The following is a 19,421-nucleotide window of genomic DNA, read 5'->3' on the forward strand; positions in this document are numbered from 1 at the left end:
GAAGAGAAGGCTTGGAGGGGGTCTCATCAATGTGTACCAATACCTGAAGGGAGGCTGCGAAGCAGATGAAGCCGGACTCTCATCAGTAGTGCCCAGTAATAGGACAAGATGTGATGGGCACATGTATGAATGTGGGAACACTATGTAGGACATAACTCTGAACATCAGGAAACCCTTTTTTCTGTGAGGATGACTAAGCACTGGCACAGGTTGCCCAGAGAGGCTGTGGAGTCTCCATTCTTCTGAGATACTCAGAAGCCATCTGGACATGATACTGGGCAACCAGCTGTAAGTTGCCCTGCCTGAACAGGGAAGTTGGACCAGATGACCTCCAGATGTCATTTCCAACCTCAACCAATCTGATTCTGTAAACAATTTTTTTCTCTAAATAGTGCTTTGAATTGAATGGAAAATACTTTTCAGTGTTCAAATCCATTTTAAGGCATGATTGATATCAGCAGTTGGGACAGTAAATACTGCTGTCAAGTCTTGTCCCATGCAAAGCTGGAGGGCTTTTTCTAATCTGTTTTGCATTGTTTCAATACCCAGCTGTCATTCATATACTGCTTTGTCTTTTTTTTTTTTTTAAAAAAAAAAAAAAAGTTACTCTTAATAAAAGCATGTCCAAAAAGGAGCAACAAAGCTGGTGAAAGGTCTAGAGAAAAAGTCCCATGAGGAACAGCTGAGGGAACTGGGGTTGTTGAGTCTGGAGAAAAGGAAGCTGAGGGGAGACTATCTCTCTCTGCAACTACTTGAGAGGAGGTTCTACTAAGACGGATGTCGGGAAATGGCCTCAAGTGGTGCCAGGGGACGTTTGGATTGGATAGTAGAAAAAATTTATTTACCGAAAGGGTTATTGAGTACTAGAACAGGCTGCCTAGGGCAATGGTTGAGTCACCATCCCTGGGAGGTATTTAAAAGATGCGAAACCTGGTGCTTAGGGACATGGTTTAGTGGTGGACTCGACAGTGCTAGGTTTACAGTTGGACTCAATGATCTTAAGGGTCTTTCCCAGTCTAAATGATTCTGTGATTCAGAAAGATGACTTCCTGATCTTAAGAACATGTAATTATTGTTTTTGTGAAATACTGATGTTTCCTAAAGGAAATAATTTAGGCTGATACCAACCATTTGGGCAGGTAGCTAAGTAGATGCTCAAGAGGACCTATGCATATGCCTCTATAGCTGAAATCCCTTTGGGAAGTGGAAGGCAGAAGGAAAGATTTGCCTGTTGCTACTTCAGAGCTGATAGCAAGCAATTTAATAAAATACTTACTTCATGAGGCAAGGCTTTTTAACCTCCTACAATGTGTTAAGTACAAGCTAATCTGGGCTGCCTGGAGATAAAATGGGAGGGCCAAAACCTCAAATAAAGATTTGAAGTGCTAATCCTAATTCAGAGTTTCCAAAGTAGTTAACTACAGTTTCTGAACGAGGTGTTAAATAGACATAATAGCTCTTTGGTTTGGACACTTCCACTCCAGAAGCTGCTAATTGACCTCTTCGAAGTGCTCAGTGCTGATGTTCAAAGAACCATAGCAGCCAGCCTGTCCTGCTGTTCTCTGGTAATCAGAGCTTGCTCCTTGGGCCCAGAAAATGGAATAGAAAACATCATTGCTGAACCTGCCAGTGCTGAAGCATCGGCACTAAAAAATTAGGTGCAGAAGGACATCCCTGTAGATGTAAAACATCACATTTTAAATCAGTGGACTACAAGATATTGAGGGAGATTCAGTTGCCCAGTTTTCCATTGCTTTAGTAACAACAAGTAAAGCTGTGCTGTGAGGCAGCCAAGCAGGTGAAGAGGAGTTTTGGGCAGTACATCTGCTAGTTGTAGTTTTCAGATACAGGTTCATAGTCTCCCATGGATCTTGCATCTAAAGGGTATTTGAACAGCCCTTGTTCTGTTTACATCTGTCACAAAAATGTTGCTCTTAACCACTTAAATGTCTTTGCACGGAGAAAAATACTCAGTATTTCAAATGGAAGGTAGAGACGGAAAAGATGGCTGCTTTCCACACTTCCTACAGCTTTTGTTATTTCCTTGGGAGAACATCAGTTTCCTGATTTTTAGGTACCTTCTGTAATATCTATTCCTCTTATATGATCCTGTTGATTAAAAATATTAGTCGAAATTGTGACTTACATCATATGCTCTTGGTGAGGATCTAAAATAACAACAGCACCTCCTCTGCCTTTAAGCCTCTGATCGAGTAGATTTTTTGTTTTGTCACCCAAATATGTAGGTACAGTTTGGTTCCTCCCTTGTGAAACAGAGGCAGAGAGGGGGACGAAGAAGGATGCCATTTAGCACTGCCATGGGGACCTGGAAAGTACTGTAATTAAAAGCATCAACAGCAAATGCCATCTCAGTTTAGCTGTGTCCTGCTGGGATCTCTCTGAGTCATCATACCTCCTGATGCTGCTGCTTTCTTCCTGTGTCTGAACCTACGTGGAAAGGTTTAATCTTGCTCAGAGTTTCTTCACCACTGGATCAAAGAAGGAGAAATGAGTTAAACCCCTCAGCCTGCTCAAAGCTGTATATAAAGGCATGGAGGGAAAGTGAGCTGGATTAACCTGGTATATAGGTGTAATTCATAACTAGTACAAATAGAGCTGCTCCCAGCATACGTGAGATGAGGTCTTGACTCTGAATTAGTGTTGTTATTAACAGTGCTGGTTGTTTTAAAGGCAACATCTGAAAACCATGCAGGGGACCTGGCTGAGCTCTTAATTAGCTACAGAAAGGTGCATCAGAAATACAGCAAGGCAGGGCATGATGTCCAGTGATTTCTTCTAGTGTTATTCCCTACAGTTGTCTTTGCACCCTCCTGCAGTTAATGAGATATGAGGGCCTTGACATTGACCCTGTGTTGTGTCAGGGCATGGAGCAATTTGTTACATATTTGTAGATCCTGCTTTCATTTTCTTAGAATGAGATGGAAACTATGTAAAGGGCCCTCAGAAAATGATGCTTGGTGCTAAGCACTGTTATATCTTTAAGCAGTCATTTTTTTCTGTTTTCTTCTTCATCCCACCATTTTAAAAATACATCTAATACCAACAGAGAGAGGAATTTCCAAATTTGTTGAGGTGATTGTTTTTCTCTTAAACGTCTAGGTTTGCAAAGTTGCTTTGTGGGGATCACTGCAGTTCCTGCAGGTAAAGTTTGCAGTTATTCAACTAGTTTGCACTCCTTAAACATCCTACATTTGTTGCTACAGAAGTGGTAGGAGAAAATTTTACAGCAGGACCTCTTGTATTCTTCTAAGGACTATTTCTCTGTATAAGGTAAAACCCGTGTCTTTCTCGTTCTGTGTTAACAATTTATAGAAAACCGTATTACTTCAGTTTAGACAGAATTTATGGCAAGACATCGTTTTGCAGGAGAGGTTGTCCATCTTAAGGAATGGCTTTCAGAGTTCTTCTAAAATCAGAGGCCAGTCAAAAGTTACCTGCTCCAAATGCTATAAATATAAGTCCTTTCCAGAAACAATTTAATTCACACTCATGAGGCTGTTCATCAAGTTATTTTACTTGTTACCTTAGCAACTTGCAGGGGTTAAATGTGTGTCTAGGAGAGAACAACATTACAGATTCCACAGGGTCATTTTGTTTTCCCCTCGTGACAAGAAGTTATCTCCTGGCAGGGAGGAACAGTTTCTGGTTTTCTATGTGATGCAAAATACCATTACAGAATTTCAAATTAGTAAATGACACTTGACTGGAATTTGAACGTATACTAACCAGCTTACTAGTTGAATATATATTTGCAAGTGTCTTGTAATTTTGCACCCATGGGAGAGAGGAACCAAAAAGGACTCTTTATTGTAGCTCTAGCAGAAACTAAAATTGGGGTTCAACTTGAGAAGCCAAAGTTGCTATGTCCCCCTCCTGGAGATCAGAATGAGGATGAGTGCAAGGGAAGAATTTGTTCCAGCTCTGAATTTTACTTCCATTTATAGTTTGATTGGTCCTATTTGCCTAAAATTGAAGTTAGCCGATTTCTTAAAAAAAGTTTTTATTTCATTTTTAAAGATTGCACTTACTGAGCACCATCTAGTGGACTGACTGCTATTGTCACATCTGGTCTGCGTAAACTGTACAGCAAATTATAGCATACAGTCCTGCTTATAGTGTGAATTTTTGTGACTAATTACACAACAGAATCAGAAGAAGAACAGCAGTTGTTAGTTGAAAAGGAGCAGTGTGAAGAAAAGAAAGTTTAAGATATGTGTGGGTAGTGGTGCCTGTTATCTCCTGCATTCCTTCAGTCCATTATGCTCCAGCCTGCTTGCCCCTTTCTCTGCCTTGCCATGCAATGCTGTCTAGGTTGTAAGCTTCTCTAAGGCAGGATTTTGGAATACTGTTTCTTTGTGAAGTACCACACAGCACAGATTACAGCCTGATTGTCACTGTCATACAAATAATAAATATGAACTGGTGCTAAAGGTGATACCTGAAGTCCTCACTTCAGGAAAATGCTCTGGAGTCTTTCTCATTTAAATTCTAGGCAAGGAATTCAGTGTTTGGCTCTTTAAAAACACATGACTTTTTTTTAAAGAAACAGAAAAACTCTTGGGAAAACCTCCCTATAGAGGCACACATGCAGAAAGCAAGAGGATTGTCAGGTCATCCCAGTGGCTGCCTCAGGACTTGGGAAAAGATAAGGGGTCTGTGGCTCCGGTCTTTTGGGAGTGCATGGGAATGGGTTTGCTTTTTTCAGCTCTATCAAGAAGGGCTGAATCTCTGGAAAAATGAATGTCTCTAAGAAGCCTGGGTGTTTCTGTGGCCCTGGCTACATCACCAGCATCCTACTGCTCACTCTGAAATAAGGTTTCTTTGGCAGCAAGCCTTTGATTGTGTAGCTCCAGTTGCAGATGAAAGGGGGAGACCCTGAGTCTTTGGGCAGAAGACCCTGACAAAAGCTGCAGACGTGTGGGTGAGAGTGGGCAGTCAGGGTACATGCTCAGTGACACCAGGCAAGCACCAGAGGCAAAACCTCCCTCCAGTGTAAGAAGCCGTGAGCATCACCAAGAGCAGAGAGAACTACAGAAAATGAGAGCAAAGCAAAGTTGCATTATAGCAAATATACCAAGCTGTAACATCTTCCCCTTTAAACTTCCTTGGATTTTAACGTTTCATCTCTTGAGGGTCTGTTGGTTTTGTTCAATTCACGTGTTTTGGACAATGAAAATAAGCGGGTCAGTTTTATTCTGTAAATTTGTGTGCATTAGCACAATAACATTGTGCTGAGGTTTCCAAAAAAGCTATTCTTAAATAATTCATAGAAGCATTTCACTTCATTTTTCCAAAATCTAACTGTGCAGACTAGTTTGTTTCTCAGGTGTAAGGGTACCCAGCACTTAACACATTCTTTCTTTTGCAAGTCTTTATGTAGTGCAGCGGTCAGAATATCACTTGTCTGCTGGCCTCCTCACAATACTGCATTGCAACATAAGCTCTCCAGGCAGAAATGGCTGGTCTTTCAGATGAAAAAAAATAAAGGTTTAGGGATTTTCCTTTTAAAGTTTTAAGTTTGGGACAATAGCTGTGGATACTGATTGTAGTGTACATGTTCATCCAGTTGAGCAGGTGCAATCCAGTTTGAAAATCTACTTGGCTCCCACTGACTGCAGCAGAAAACATGAGAACGAAAAGATCATAACGTTTAAGTAAAGGAATAATCCTATCTTATTGGGAGGTTGGGGATAAATCCTACATTTTGGAAAAATACCCATTTACAAAGGACATGGCTCTGCTTTTGTAATAGCTGTGAACCAGACATTAGCTAGCATATGGAAATTCAAGAAAACGCTTATAATTGTTTCCTCTCTTTCTGTTTCTCCTCTAGCTCTGGGATTGTACACAGTAAATGCAGTATATGGAGATACTATTACTATGCCTTGTCGCCTAGAAGTACCAGATGGGCTTATGTTTGGAAAATGGAAATACGTAAGTATAGCTTACCTTTACATTCATTACAGCTGGTATAAGAAGATGTGTATTTTTTGTGTGTGATACTACAAGACTCCAATTGATAGGATTTCTGCTTTGAATACGAAGACTTTCATTCCTGTGTTTGTAAGACTGCAAGATTTCAATCTGCATAATTTCTGCCAAGCACAGATGAGAGGTTTGAGGAATTAATCTCATTGTTCAAGAGAAATAATTATTCGGCAGTTCTTTGCCAACCTGAATTAGAGATCTGGCATGTTACCTAGTGGTGTCTCACTCGCTTGACAGAGCCATCATTGTACATTTGAATACTTTTGAAGTGGGCTGCCTGAAACAGCATGCGCAGGTGCTTCATCCCCAGAAAGGTGCTGTCCCCAGGTCTCCTTGATCTGACAGTCACTCGGTACAGTTTCATGCTTTGGTGTGTTTAATGCACAGCAAAGAAGAGGCCAGAGCCAACCTTAGTAGAGTTGCTGGTGGTTTCGCTCTGCCATTTCCAGCATGTGGAGAGCAGAGGCAAAATCGCCAGTGTGCTCCTGGTTGCCTTGGTCATCCTGCAGCAGGAACACCACAGGGTGCCCTTCTCCTGTGTCCAGTCAGAATTCAGGAACAAAAGGAGAATAAGCATATCAAAGTCAAAATCTGGAACGTTATGTGGAAGAAACCATCAGGATACCAGAACCTTTCTCGGACTGACACGGGACAACTAGTATTCCTGCTACTCTAAGTTCATCTAAATCTTCTCTTGTGCTCAAACCAAAGTGTTACTGGCAACAGGTGCTGTTTACTCTGACACTGGATTTAAAATTACGTAGTTCTCTCTCTTCTTAAATGGCATTCACCTGCCTATTTTGCAGCAGACTGGTCTGCCACAGCAGGTGTGTCATAATCCCCCCTGCCTCCTTCCCTTGGACCTGGAAGTTTAGAGATTTTGCAGCACCCTCAAGAGTTCCTGCTCCACAAACATGTTTTGGGAAATGAAGTCAGAAGTCTCTAGAGGATGTTTTCCTAAAAGGGATAGTGAAGCTCTTTCATATAAATGTTCAGAAGATGCAGAGCCTACATTTTGCACTGTGCTTTTTAGTCTTCTGACTTTTCTTGGGAAGAAGTCCATCTGTATGAAGATGCAAGGCTATTTTGAGAAAAAGAAATGCATTATCTCTTTCCAGTGCATTTGGATTGGTCATCTCAGACAAGTACCAAGCAGCAAATGGGATTTTACAGCTTCTCCTTAAATGGAAAGGGACATGAAACCTAACATGGAGAATAGCCCATCCAGTTGCTATTGTATGAAGTTGTTGACACAGCATGCACAACTTGGTGAAAGCGATACCCATTCTCGCAGGGCAGCTCCCAGCATGGCAACACTTGTTTTTAGCAAGGGGAGGGTTTGGTTTAGGTATTTTAGTCAGGTGATTATTTCACTGGAAGAAGGAAGAACTTGGTCTTCTGCTCTGCTGCCTTAGGAGTAGCAATATGTGTTGGTGGTGGGAGTCCGGACTCACTGGGAGCCTTGCACTGTGACAGGAGCAGGTCTTGCTCCTCTCAGCATCTACCTGTGCGTGCTTGGCTGCTAGGTATGCTTACAGAGTTTAGAGATCATTTGTGCTTGAGAGTCAACTTCATGTGTATTGAGTCAAGGCAAAGCTTTCTTTCTTCTGTCATAGACATCTGGAGTAATACGAGAGTTAAAAGTGGGAGAGGGAGAATGACTATAAGGGAATTTAAACTTCACATTAGCTGTTGCCTCTTGCTCCTTGCCCAGCTCTGACACCACTCATCTCTTGTCACAGCATCGTCATGCTTTTGTGGGCTCTGCAGTCAAGCTGAGGTATTGTGCTGGGAACACTACTCACATCAGTGCTGCAAGGTGCAAGGGATAAAAGGGAACGAAAACCTCTTCCAACCCCCAGCACAATACTGAACATAAAGATGGCGTCAACCTTTCACCTCACTTTATTTAAAGGCAGACAGTGTCTGTCCCTGCTCTGTGTGTGTGTGTAGGGGGAGCAGGGAACGAAGTCCTGCAGAACTCAGCCTGTAACTTTGTCTCTCGTAAAAATAAATTTTTTATTTGGTAAGTTTGTGCAAGGCTGTAAACTTTGTATTCCTTCTTAGGATGGCAACTGCATACTTATTAATGTAAGGAAGATGTCTAGAAAATAATATTTTGCAGATTATCCTGAGATGCATAAACAACAATATTTGATTGTATGTATATTCCCATGCTACACACTCGGGTCTTTTGAAAACAAAGGGGAAAAAAGCTAAAAACTAATTTAGAATAAAATAGGCAGTTATGCCTGATTAAATCCTGCATTTGAAATGAAGTCTGAATATCCCAGACAAACAATATGAATATGTAAAACAATCATGAACAAAAAGGAGACTGAAGCTTTTGAGACCAGCCCACGAATGCTTCTATTTCAAATACTTTTTCATACAGAGGCAGGTGGTGCCAGAACCACCATCCTTCATCAGAGAAACCCCTATGCTATGCCGAGATTGAGCCAAAGGATTGAAATTATTACTACTGATGTTATTCTCAGTGTGTACCACAGCAGTCTTAAACTAGCTCTTGTATTACACTGAATTTCTTGTTTGTACAGCAGAAATTAATCAGGAAAAAAGCCATCTGATGCAGTTTTTAGATTTTTTTTTTTTTTTAATTGCGGGTTTACCGATCACAGATCTTCAGGAACCTCTAAGTGAGTGTTTATGCAAAATAGAGGTGTTTATCCTTTTATTATAGGAAATGCCCAATGGATCTCCAGTATTTATTGCCTTCAGATCATCAACAAAAAAAAATGTACAGTATGATGATGTACCAGACTACAAAGACAGGTTGAGTCTCTCAGAAAACTATACATTATCCATCAAGAATGCAAGAATCAGTGATGAAAAGAGATTTGTATGTATGCTAGTTACAGAAGATGATGTATCCGAAGAGCCAACGATAGTCAAAGTCTTCAGTAAGTAAATCTAGTTGTTACTACTGTTAACATTCATCAGCATCTGAATCATAAATTACAGAAACTTTTGTTTAAGGGAAAGATTAAAGCCAAGAGAGTAAGTTTGGCTGAGTAAATTACTAGGACTAGCAAATTTCTGCAGCTTTCAAAAATGTAATCTACTGGTGGCATTTACGTAACAGGACTGCCTGCACTTGCAGTTTATTCATGATAAGTGCTGGCTCAAAGAGAATTTTAGTCTTTGATAATGACTCACTTGTGTGATGTCATTTGGCCTTGGAAATGAAAAATGTAAAATTAGCACTGATTATTTTCCATTTGTTCTCTGAGCAAATTTTTCTGCAAGAGGGAAGCATTAACTGTGTGCAGTCTGCAGGATTAGATCAACGGAGAGGTTTAAACTAGCTCTGAGCAGCTAGTATGCAGTGGGTATGAGCTCTGAGCAAGAGGCTAGAAAACGAGTTGCTAGCCCCAAATGCTTATTTTGTCCCCTGATGAACTATCAGGAGGAGGACCGGTCTGCCGTTCTGCTGTAGAGCACAGAAAAGTTAATTAGTGTTCAGTATTGCTATGGATGGATTGCAAAGCTGACCCACAGTGGGAGGCCCAGCACTTTGAGGCACAGTCCTACTCTGAGCTTGCACAAGAGTGTGGGCAAACCTGGCCTCTTCCTGGTGCTGATTCAGAGTAGACGTGTAATCCTTCAAACCCCAAGTCATCTTGTGGAGGTGTCTGTTACTCCTTTTTACGGGCACAGGTCTGCTGAGACTAAGGTTAGCATTTGTAAATGCTGCCCTGTGACAGCTGTGGATATCTTCCTCAGCTTCATGCTTCTGTTTGGCTTTTTTGTTGGCCTTTGCTGCTCTTCAGATGCAGACTTACACAGTCAAAGTCAGTCTCTGTGCATTGCTTGTGGGAATGGGCAATTTTAAACAGATAACACTTCTGCTTGAAAATGTGAATTCATGTTTTGGAAGGGCACCCTTACTCTTCTCTCAGAGAGGAGGTGTTCGGGAGTCCTCGGTGGTGTCTAGGCAGAAGTTTATCAATGGCGTAAATGAGACTGAAGCTAGATTAGAGTCAACAGTAATTCCTCTTCCTCGTTTCGCTTTCAATTCAACTGCAAGAGCAATCGAATTAATGACAACAGGGAGGAGTGTGCTCAGAGCATGCATAGTAAACACAATGCTTCAAAAGAAATGATAAAGAATTATTGTGTTTACTTATTGCACAGCAGTAAATATGTAGATGAGACAGTGGTATATGGTGAAACGAAATGCTAACTGCTTGAATTACTGTGTACTGTACTAAATATTAACACAATGCTAACTCAGCCATGGAGCACAGCTTGTATGTTTTATTGTATGCATTAATACTAATAGAGAAAGCTTCTATTTACTAAGGAAGATAAGAATAGAGGATGCCACATATGTAATGTGGCTGACTTAGCACTGCAAGAAAAAAATTACCTTTGCCGTTTTTCATTTTGAGTTCGCAACTTTAGGGTTCTCTTAACATTTAACTTCCTTGAGTCTGGTTTTGGGGGTTTAATTTTTATTGTTGCTTGCTTGCTTTTTTGGTTTAATTATGAAAGAGTTAAGGGTAGCCTGCAGGCTTCATTTATTTAACCAGTGGAGTTTCTAACTCCTTGAACCACAGATAAACAGAGGTAAGCTGCCAACTCTCATAAACCAAAATCTTGTGCACCTGAAACTCAGCTGGATCCCAGAAGTCATGACTGACTCTGGGTTACAGTGGAGCTTGTCACGTCCTCAGCTGTGCTACCTGATTAACTCAAAACTAACGAGCTGAAATGGCTCATTGCTCAGGTACCACCTGCTAGTCTCACTTGCTGGACTACGCAAACAAGCTCTACCAGCTTTCCAGATGGATCCCGTCAGCGTCTTTTATTTTCTGGAATTAAATGGCCAGAGTTTCCAAGGCAGAGCAGCCCGGCGGACGTCAGTTGCTGTCCTGCTACACCAGCGCTTGGCTTTTGCAGACAGAGAGCTCTTTTCCCCCACTGTGATAGGACCTATATAGAGTTGCAAACTACTCTGGCAAGCTCTTAAACTGAGAGATAAGCAGCATGCTGAAGTTGCAAACCCACCAAAGTGGACTCTACTGCTGCCAAATTTAAAATTTCTTCTCACTTCAGACGCTGAGCTAGTAAATGCCAAATAAGTCTCTTTCTAGCGAATTACCTTGGGGCACGTGGTGTGGCTGTGGGGATTTGGCAGCAGGTGTTTCCTGTCAGAGACTGCGGAGAGAGAGCAGGTGGTGGCCTCTCAACTGGAGCATCTGCTCAGAGTCACCAGAGCGCTTAAAGTAGGGAGAGCCGCTCAGGGCCCAGGGAGCAGGAGGTCCTCCCCTTCCCTCAACTGGAGCATTGCAGGGTAGGGCATCAAAAGCACCAAAAAGTAGGTCTTCTCAAACCAGTCTTACAGGAGATGAGAGTTGAAAGGGAGCAAAGCTGAGGGGGGGGGAAGGTGGTGTGGTTTGTGGTTTGATCTGCTGGTGACTCTAACAGGCAGCCAACTATGCCTGTTTATGGGACCCGAAAATCTGAACCAGAAGGCCTGTTAATGGTCTTGTAAAACCACATTTGCTTGAATTGACATGAAAATGTTTTGTCTTTGACAGGTTATTACAGAAAATAGGTTAGCCTTTTTCCTTTAAAACTAACAATAAAACATGCACGTATCTGAAAAAAATAAAATCTTTATTAGACCTTTGAAAAAATTGTGATGGTTTTGGTGTATGGCCTTGACTGTTTCGTTTGTTTGTTTTTGGGTTTTGCCACAAGCAAAGTTGTTTGAAAATGTCCAATGAATAGCTTCTTTTATTGGCTTTCATTTCCCTTTTGAGCTGTTCCTGTTTCATCCTGGCGTAGTCTTCCAAGTGGAGAACATCTGTGCATTTGTGTGCACATGAACACATACACATACATGCACACAGAGCAAATGGATTGTTGTGGAAATACATAGTCTTGCTATTGAGAGCAGGAGCAATACACCTGCACATTAGTAACTCCATCATTGTGCAGAGATTTTGGCAAGATAGTGTGAAGTTCACTTTGAGTTGGGATTACCAACATACATACACTATTTCATAGGGAGCTTGATTTGGGAAAAAGGTTCTGTAAGCTGGCATGGTTAAGGATGTTTCAGTCTATAAAAGTATGTAATATGTATGCTTATTTAAGCAGTATAGCTTAGGGTGTAGAGACTTTCTTTGACTGTGTAAACACTGATTTATTTTTTTCCCCTCACTCTTCCCTTCTTTTAAAATTGTGGGGAAAACTGTCTCTTTTGGAGATAAAAATTTGCATTCCGGGCTTCAGGCCAAACTATTTTAACAGACAAGTTATGTAGTCTCTAGAAAGTAGTCTTTTATGATGGAAACACTGATAGATCCTCCACTTTGGCAAGCTAAGAGGTCCATCTACCATAATAAAAGTAAATAAGAAGACATACTGGCACTGAAGAAAAAGTGTTTTTTTTAAGAGAGTCATAACTAACTCAGAATCATTTAAAGTAATTACACTTATCTCTGTCATCTGAATTTCTTAAATGTAAGAATCCCAGTTAAGAAAAATAAACATTAGAAGAATGACTGCGTTGAATTTGTTCCTTTATAATGTGACAGCTCAGCTACAGTAATATCCAGAGTAAAGCTGCTTTTCTGTTGCTATAGTTTCTGTACCACTGGTTCCTTCTCCAGTATGTGTATCCTATAAATCAGATATATCGGAGTTCACAGGTGCCGAACTAGTCTGCCTGGCTAAAATATATATTGTCAGAATGCATGGAATCCATTATGGAAAGTATGACACTTTTTAAAGTGATGTTTTTTCCTTTTCAATCCATTTGCTGGTATTGAGGTAGAAGTATCTCTATTTTTCTTCATTTAATGGTGAAGCATAGGTAAGACTATACTAGGCCAGATTGTTCTATTTAGTCTCAAAGTCCATATATCTTTTAGCAACTTTTTGTTTTTCAAAGAGCTATTTGTGCTCCTTTCACCAGTACTTTTATCCTATTTATGTTTTAGAACAACCCTCTCAACCAGAAATCTTACATCAAGCAGACTTCTTAGAAACAGAGAAGCTACAAATGGTAAGAGCAGCATTCTCCCTCAAAGTTATGTGCCTGACAGCTGCCTGAAGTCCCTTTACAGGTCAGGACGGAGAGAGGTGATGGACTGAGGCTCAAGAGAGTTGAATATGTGCGCGTGCACACCTGCCTGTGAGAGATCCTCGTCTACAGCCAGGTTGAGCACAGAACACTTCCTTTGCCACTACTGTATTAGCCCTGCCAGATTCTGCAAAAAGGGATCATCCTGATCTTAGACCCACAACCAAACCCTCTTCCAAACCATACCTAAGCCTCACTGATGGGATTTGTCCTATTTAAGAAAAATGGTTGGGGTTAAGCATTTGACCTATCTAGAAATTTTTACCCGAAGCAACATAAGCAAAAATAGAATTATATTAAAACATAGTGGACAAAAACAGTGGCTAATTCCTATGTGGTTTGCAGCTCGGAGAGTGCGTTGCAAGAGATAGCTATCCCGAAGGCAATGTTACGTGGTACAGAAACGGGAGAGTTTTGCAGCCTGTGGAAGAAGGTACGTTTCAATAATAGCCAATGTCCCTGAATCCACAGACAGGTATATGTGTGAAGAACTGTGTTTGTAAGAGTTGTTCTGCTTTAGTCTATTGTATTGTTCCTTTGAGAAAAACTACTCATATGGAAAGATGAAACTGGAAGAAAAATTCTAGGCCTTTTAGGAGCACCCAACCTATGCCATATAATCTCCATCTCTCAGTTCTAGCTTTTAAAACCATGTCATGGAGAGGAGGGGTTGCCTTTGTTAATGTTACTGCAAGGCTATTCTTGAGCCTGTGTAGTTAGTAGAAACCTGTATCTAATTTCCAACTTCTTATAAGGTATTAACTATCTTAATTTCACACCTGTCCAGTATTTTGGACTGTGTAGATCATCATCTCCTTATACAGGTATTTATCTTCCAGGATATTTAAGAACAATATTTTTTTTCCCTCCCTTTTAACTTTGTTTTTGACAGGCTAATCAGACCACAGTATTTTACCTTCCATAAAATAGAGAATGCTTTTAAAATCAAGTTATAAATATGATCCTAAAAATTGTTTTTGCCAGCATTTTTGAGGCCTTCTGTCTGTCTTACAAATTAAGCTGAGAGTTGTATTAAAAACCCCATCAGTTTGCAATTAGTTTTTTTGTTTTGATTTGATTTAAAATGTATAGTACATTAGGAGTATGTTGTTGATAAAATGTTTCTGGTGGATGTCAGTGGCAATACTAGAGGAAAACTATACAGTCTCTTGGGTAATTTGTCATGTTGCTTGCATATTTACAGCCTGATAACAAATGCAGAGCGGGCAATAAAATGTAGGAAAAAGCTTGCAAATTCTGTCTGTGTGACACTGAAACAGTATTTCCTTTTCAGTTGTGGTCATAAATTTGCAAAAGATTGTGGACAAATCTACTGGACTCTTCACCATGACATCATCTCTTCAGTACATGCCAACAAAGGAAGATGCAAATGCCAAGTTTTCTTGCATTGTGACATATTATGGACCATCTGGCCAGAAAACAATACAATCTGAACCTGTTGTCTTCGACGTTCACTGTAAGTTACTATACTATACTATATACTGCTGTATGAAGTCTACCTCGGCAGGGAGGGGGGGAGCAAAATCAGACAGTTTACAAAACTACAGAGATATTTCTACTTGGCTGTCAGGATGATTCTTCAAAGCTGATTTGCAGCAAGAAGGTACAGGTATGTTGTCTGTGTAATTTTTACTTATCTTCAGATTTAACTGTGATTTATTTCTTTGTTAACAGTAGAATACTGAATATCAAAGTTGCGTTGACAAGAGGAAAGTGATAACCAGAAAAAGTTACAGTGAAATGGACTTTTCAGAACTTGAACAAAAGTTAGCGAGCTTGATTAGAGAGACTCTCTGTGTCCCCTGAAATACGCACTAAATACACAAAGCATTTTTTTAGTATACTCATTTTTCATTTTTTCAGAGTCAGCACCAAACAGCTAATGCTGGCAGACTACCTTGCAGAAAACACAGTAGCTCATCTACAGTTGTAAGATGCTGATTTTACACTTAAAATTTATAATTTGAATATTGGTAGACTTTTAAGTAGAGAATTTGTGTAAATAATTACTTCCAGCTGGCCTGAGTCCTAAAGCAACTTCCTTACTGTGTTACTGTTATGGAAGTCATAATTCTCCTTTGAGTAAACAAAACAGGCAGTTGGTGAGGAAGGGTCGGAGGGGGTGGTAGCGGTTAGAGAGGGCGGAAGAGCCATTTCAAAATTTGGTAAAATTTCACTTCTGAGGGGCTGCAGAAGGCAACAGGTCATAGTAGAATGTTGAAGAACAGGAGATACCCAGTATGTCCAATCAAGTGTTACCTTTCTGCACATTTCAGGTTATACCTCAGCTTATAAAAGAAGTCTCTGTTGTGGGAGTGATAGTGTCTAAGTATACAGTCCTGCATCTAATAGAGTCTTAGTATACATTGTGTAACAACTCTCATCCAGTTGAATGCAAAGAAAATCAGTAAGGCAGTGGATTTCTCCATCTAGCATGTGTGCTCTGTTGCCCTGAAAATGAAGCCACGGGCTTGAAGTGGCAGGGTGTGCTCTACCTAGAGGACTTCTCCTTCACAGGTAGTTTGTTGAGCTGCAGAGTAGGGGATTAGTTTTGACCTTGGTCAGATCAAATCAAACCTCGGAGCGGTTGCTCCTTGGTTTCACCTGGAGAAGCCAGAGTACATTAAAGCTTTATTTTCACCAGCTGTTTCTCCAGAATGACAACTGGCAGAACTAATGGGGAAGAAAACCTCTGGGACAGCAACCATTATCCTTGGAAATAACACGGAGATTTTCAAGCCTGCAGACACCTATCTTATCACTTTAAAGCTGGAGAGAGGGGGTTTTATTTTTTGGTTTTGCTTTTAAGTTGGGTACCAAATTTTGCTGGTGGGTTTTTTTTTTCTGTATGTGTGGAGCCCCATGTCTGTGAACAATTCTTGCTGTGTATGGCAGATGTTCACAGGGAAGGAGTATAATGACCAGAAAGCACTTGTTGCTATTACTTGCCAAGAGATGCTTTACTGTCCTCATTTCCCACCACTTTCATGCATTAGGCTACTTCACCTGTTGAGGATGTGTCTCTTGCAAATTTGTGTGATGTGTGTACTACATGTGCTTGCAATTAAGGACTTAACCAATGGGAAGGAAAAAGAAGGCTGCACAGCACGGCAGAACAGTCACTGCACCCGATATCATGTGCTCTCCGTATTAAAGATTTAATGTTTGTTAGACTAGCTCTTTTAATCTTGGTCTAGTAACAGTTTAATTAAGATTTTCCTCCAAAGATGGGCAGTATCATTGTGCTGCTAATTAGCCAACAGTGGGAGGCGGGCACACCCTTTAGTACTGAAGAGGCCCTGAGTATGAAATTTGACTTCAGAATGTGGGGTTGTGCAATTTCCTTTCTGAGTATTTTTCGTTACTGTAACTTCCAGTTCCTTACTCTGCTCAAATGCATCTCTAAATAAATATGTGAAACTCTTTATTAATAGATGTCCAAAGCTTCAACAGATTAATTTTGTGACTGATGTTAGTTAATAATAATGACATGTCTGATTTTTTTTTAATTTAGTTCAGTGATCCTAATTAGTTTCTTTCTCAATAAATGTGACTTTTAATGAGTCAAATGTAATGCAGATGAAAAAAAAAAATCCTGACTGCAACTGCAAAAAATGGAAGTCTTTCACCCTTTTTTTTCAGATTGACTGTAACTATCGTGTTTTGCAGCTCTGAAGCAAGCAGAAAAAGACTCATAAAGACCTGCTGTTCATTCCTTGCAATTTACCCATTTATCCTAATGAAACGGAGAGAGCATGCTTAAAACCATGCCTACACAAGATTTTTTTTTTAAAGCTATACCTATTCAGTCAGCATCTAAGAAATGTTTTACTGTTTGTTGGGGTTTTTTAGCTTTGGGTTAGTGCAGCCTCTAGTACTCAAGCGTTTAATAGCTAGTTGACATCCTGGAAGCAGCCAGCCACTGTAACCTAGTATAAGAAGAAGAATGTATTAGCTCCCGTGGAGTGGGTGCTAGTTGAAGTTGGATAACTTAGCTCAGGTAGCAGTAATTATCAGCTCTGGTTTGCAGCTGTAGCAAGCAAACTACTGAAAATAACGTGAGTAATACAAGAGAACTCTTGGAGCTGGTCAGTCAGATAGTATCTCAGATATCTAAATTATCTAGACTCCAGTTATGTTGGGTTCTGCTCAGTATTAATCAGTGTAAAAAGATAATGTTTGTCGGGCAGACTTTCCAGTAATGCCCTGTTGTTAAGTATCTGTCTTGTTATGGATAAAGCTCTTTACATAACAGATTAGAGTCAAAAACGCTTTATACTCATGTTGCTTCCAGTGCTGCTGTTTTCCTTGAAGTCACACAGTTGTGGCCCTGGCAGGTCTGGGATAGCAGCATTCATTTACAAAATAACTGCCTTTTGGTGATGGCTCACAGAATTTTGCTCCTGCAGAAAGCAGAATCTCAGGTTTACAGAAGCATAAGGTAAGGTGGGCTAAGCCAGAGATATGTGCCACTGAGAGGCAAGATACACCTTCACCAGGCTGCTCCTGTTTGTTAGTGAAAGCAGGGGAGCACATTACTCATGCTAAGCAGCACTCAGCATTGCACTGAACACTGTATCTTTCTGTCATCGGGTTGAGTCTTTCTCAGAAGGTTGACCTTTTCACCTTACAGAACAATTTAATTAGTCTTGTTATTTACTTCTGTAGATTTTCTTTTTCTTCCAGTTTAGAGAATGAAATTAAAAATTTGTTCCTGGTTGATTGCAGTAGATAAAAGGGCAAGATATTCCTACAGGAAAGACTGATGGTTTGCAAGAATGTCATTCTTGTTAAACTGTGTCCATTTTTAATCCAGTTCTTTTCATCTCTGTGGGAAAACCTGTTCCAAATTAAAGTCCTAAAGTCTTCCTTATTATAATTCATCCCTTTTCAGTCTTGAGACAAAGCTGAAGCGATTCCAGGGTATATCTAGACATCCTTTATGATAACTTTTTCACATTTGATCACCTTCACATAAACTTGGCATAAGAAGAGACAAGTTTCTGAAGCAGTTTTGCTCCCCAGACAGCCCCTGAAATGGTTTTTTTTGGGCCAGCAGCCACCAAGAGGTGTGCATGTGATTCCTGGCAAGCTTTTTCATCGCATCTGTTGTGTTCTACACCAGCAGTGATGCTGGACTTCCCTTTCCTAAGCAGGCAAAGTTGTGCTTCAGCTCTGAAGGTGCTGAGGTAGAAGCTGTTTGGACGTCGAAGGGAATTGAGGCTATTGCATCTGAAGGAGGGAGGATGTGGCTTGTTGAAGCCCAGTACCTCTTACCTCTCCTCCAGTGAGGAGAGTGAGATGCTGTGTTAGGGCTCTCAGTCGGTCGAGAGGCCATAGCAGAATGCGGCTCCTGTTATTGAGAAATCCCATAGCAGAAGACAGACATGATGAATGCCTTAAGGGTCGGAAGGGCTGTAGAGCACACGCTTCACTAAACACACAAAATCAACTGTCAGGCAAGGGTTTCTCTGCTGTGTAGATTTTTTTAGTGTCTAATAAGATGCACTGTACTGTGTCTTAATGCAAGACTGGCATCTTTGGTGAAATTTTATTTATTCATTGAAATTAAAACAGTGAGAGTAATCTGCCCATATTATTTCCTTTAATTTTGTTCATTTTACTTTGTCTTTGAAAAATTATATTTAGGCTTTTACTTAGAAAGAATAGCATCTATTAAAGTATACTCTTTGCCTTAAAAAAAATTACCAAAGTAAAATGTAAGTTATAGTTCAACTTCACTGAACATGACAGAAGTATGTTACATTTACAGTTCTGTTGACTATGTTAAGGGTCCTATTATATTCACCAAATTCATCTTTCTGAAAGCCTGTAGTGATCAGCATATAGAATAGGCTGAACATAGTCTCTTAGTTCATATTTCTTTCTTTTTAATGCAAGAAGGCTATTATCTAGTACTAATGCAAGGCGTTGAGAGCTTCAGTTGTTTTTCTGATTGCTGCAGTCCTCCAAACAGTGAGCTTCACAGAGGACAAGTTAATCCCTCATAATGAAATCACACCATGGAACTGTTCATACTGATCAGGGTTTTTTTCTTTTAAGCACACAACGTGGTTGTAATCACTGCTGTTTCAGTTACAGGTATTTTGGTGAAGAAAAATGAATTTTACATCATACGGCTTCTTTGCACTTACCTCATCGGCAAAAATTTAAGAAGTGTGATTAAATTCAGTTCTTTCATAGAAAGATCTGCACGTGCAAATAACTTCACCTGCTTGATGATAAAATCACGTACTCTTTGGCCATGAATATC

At 40.3% G+C, this 19,421-nt stretch overlaps 1 protein-coding gene across 4 annotated transcripts in view; it reads left to right on the top strand.

Moving 5' to 3' along the window:
- ALCAM (activated leukocyte cell adhesion molecule) overlaps nucleotides 1-19,421 on the top strand; it is a 123,880-nt gene that overhangs the window by 81,535 nt on the left and 22,924 nt on the right. For all 4 annotated transcript variants that reach the window (XM_074898595.1, XM_074898606.1, XM_074898615.1 and 1 more), the window contains exons 2-6: nucleotides 5,855-5,955; nucleotides 8,711-8,930; nucleotides 12,984-13,048; nucleotides 13,472-13,559; nucleotides 14,421-14,603. In XM_074898595.1, coding sequence (XP_074754696.1) covers nucleotides 5,855-5,955; nucleotides 8,711-8,930; nucleotides 12,984-13,048; nucleotides 13,472-13,559; nucleotides 14,421-14,603 — 657 coding nt within the window. The remainder of the gene's footprint in view (nucleotides 1-5,854; nucleotides 5,956-8,710; nucleotides 8,931-12,983; nucleotides 13,049-13,471; nucleotides 13,560-14,420; nucleotides 14,604-19,421) is intronic.

The sequence above is a fragment of the Athene noctua genome, chromosome 1 (assembly GCF_965140245.1).
Source record: "Athene noctua chromosome 1, bAthNoc1.hap1.1, whole genome shotgun sequence".
In the NCBI taxonomy this organism is placed as follows: Eukaryota; Metazoa; Chordata; class Aves; order Strigiformes; family Strigidae; genus Athene; species Athene noctua.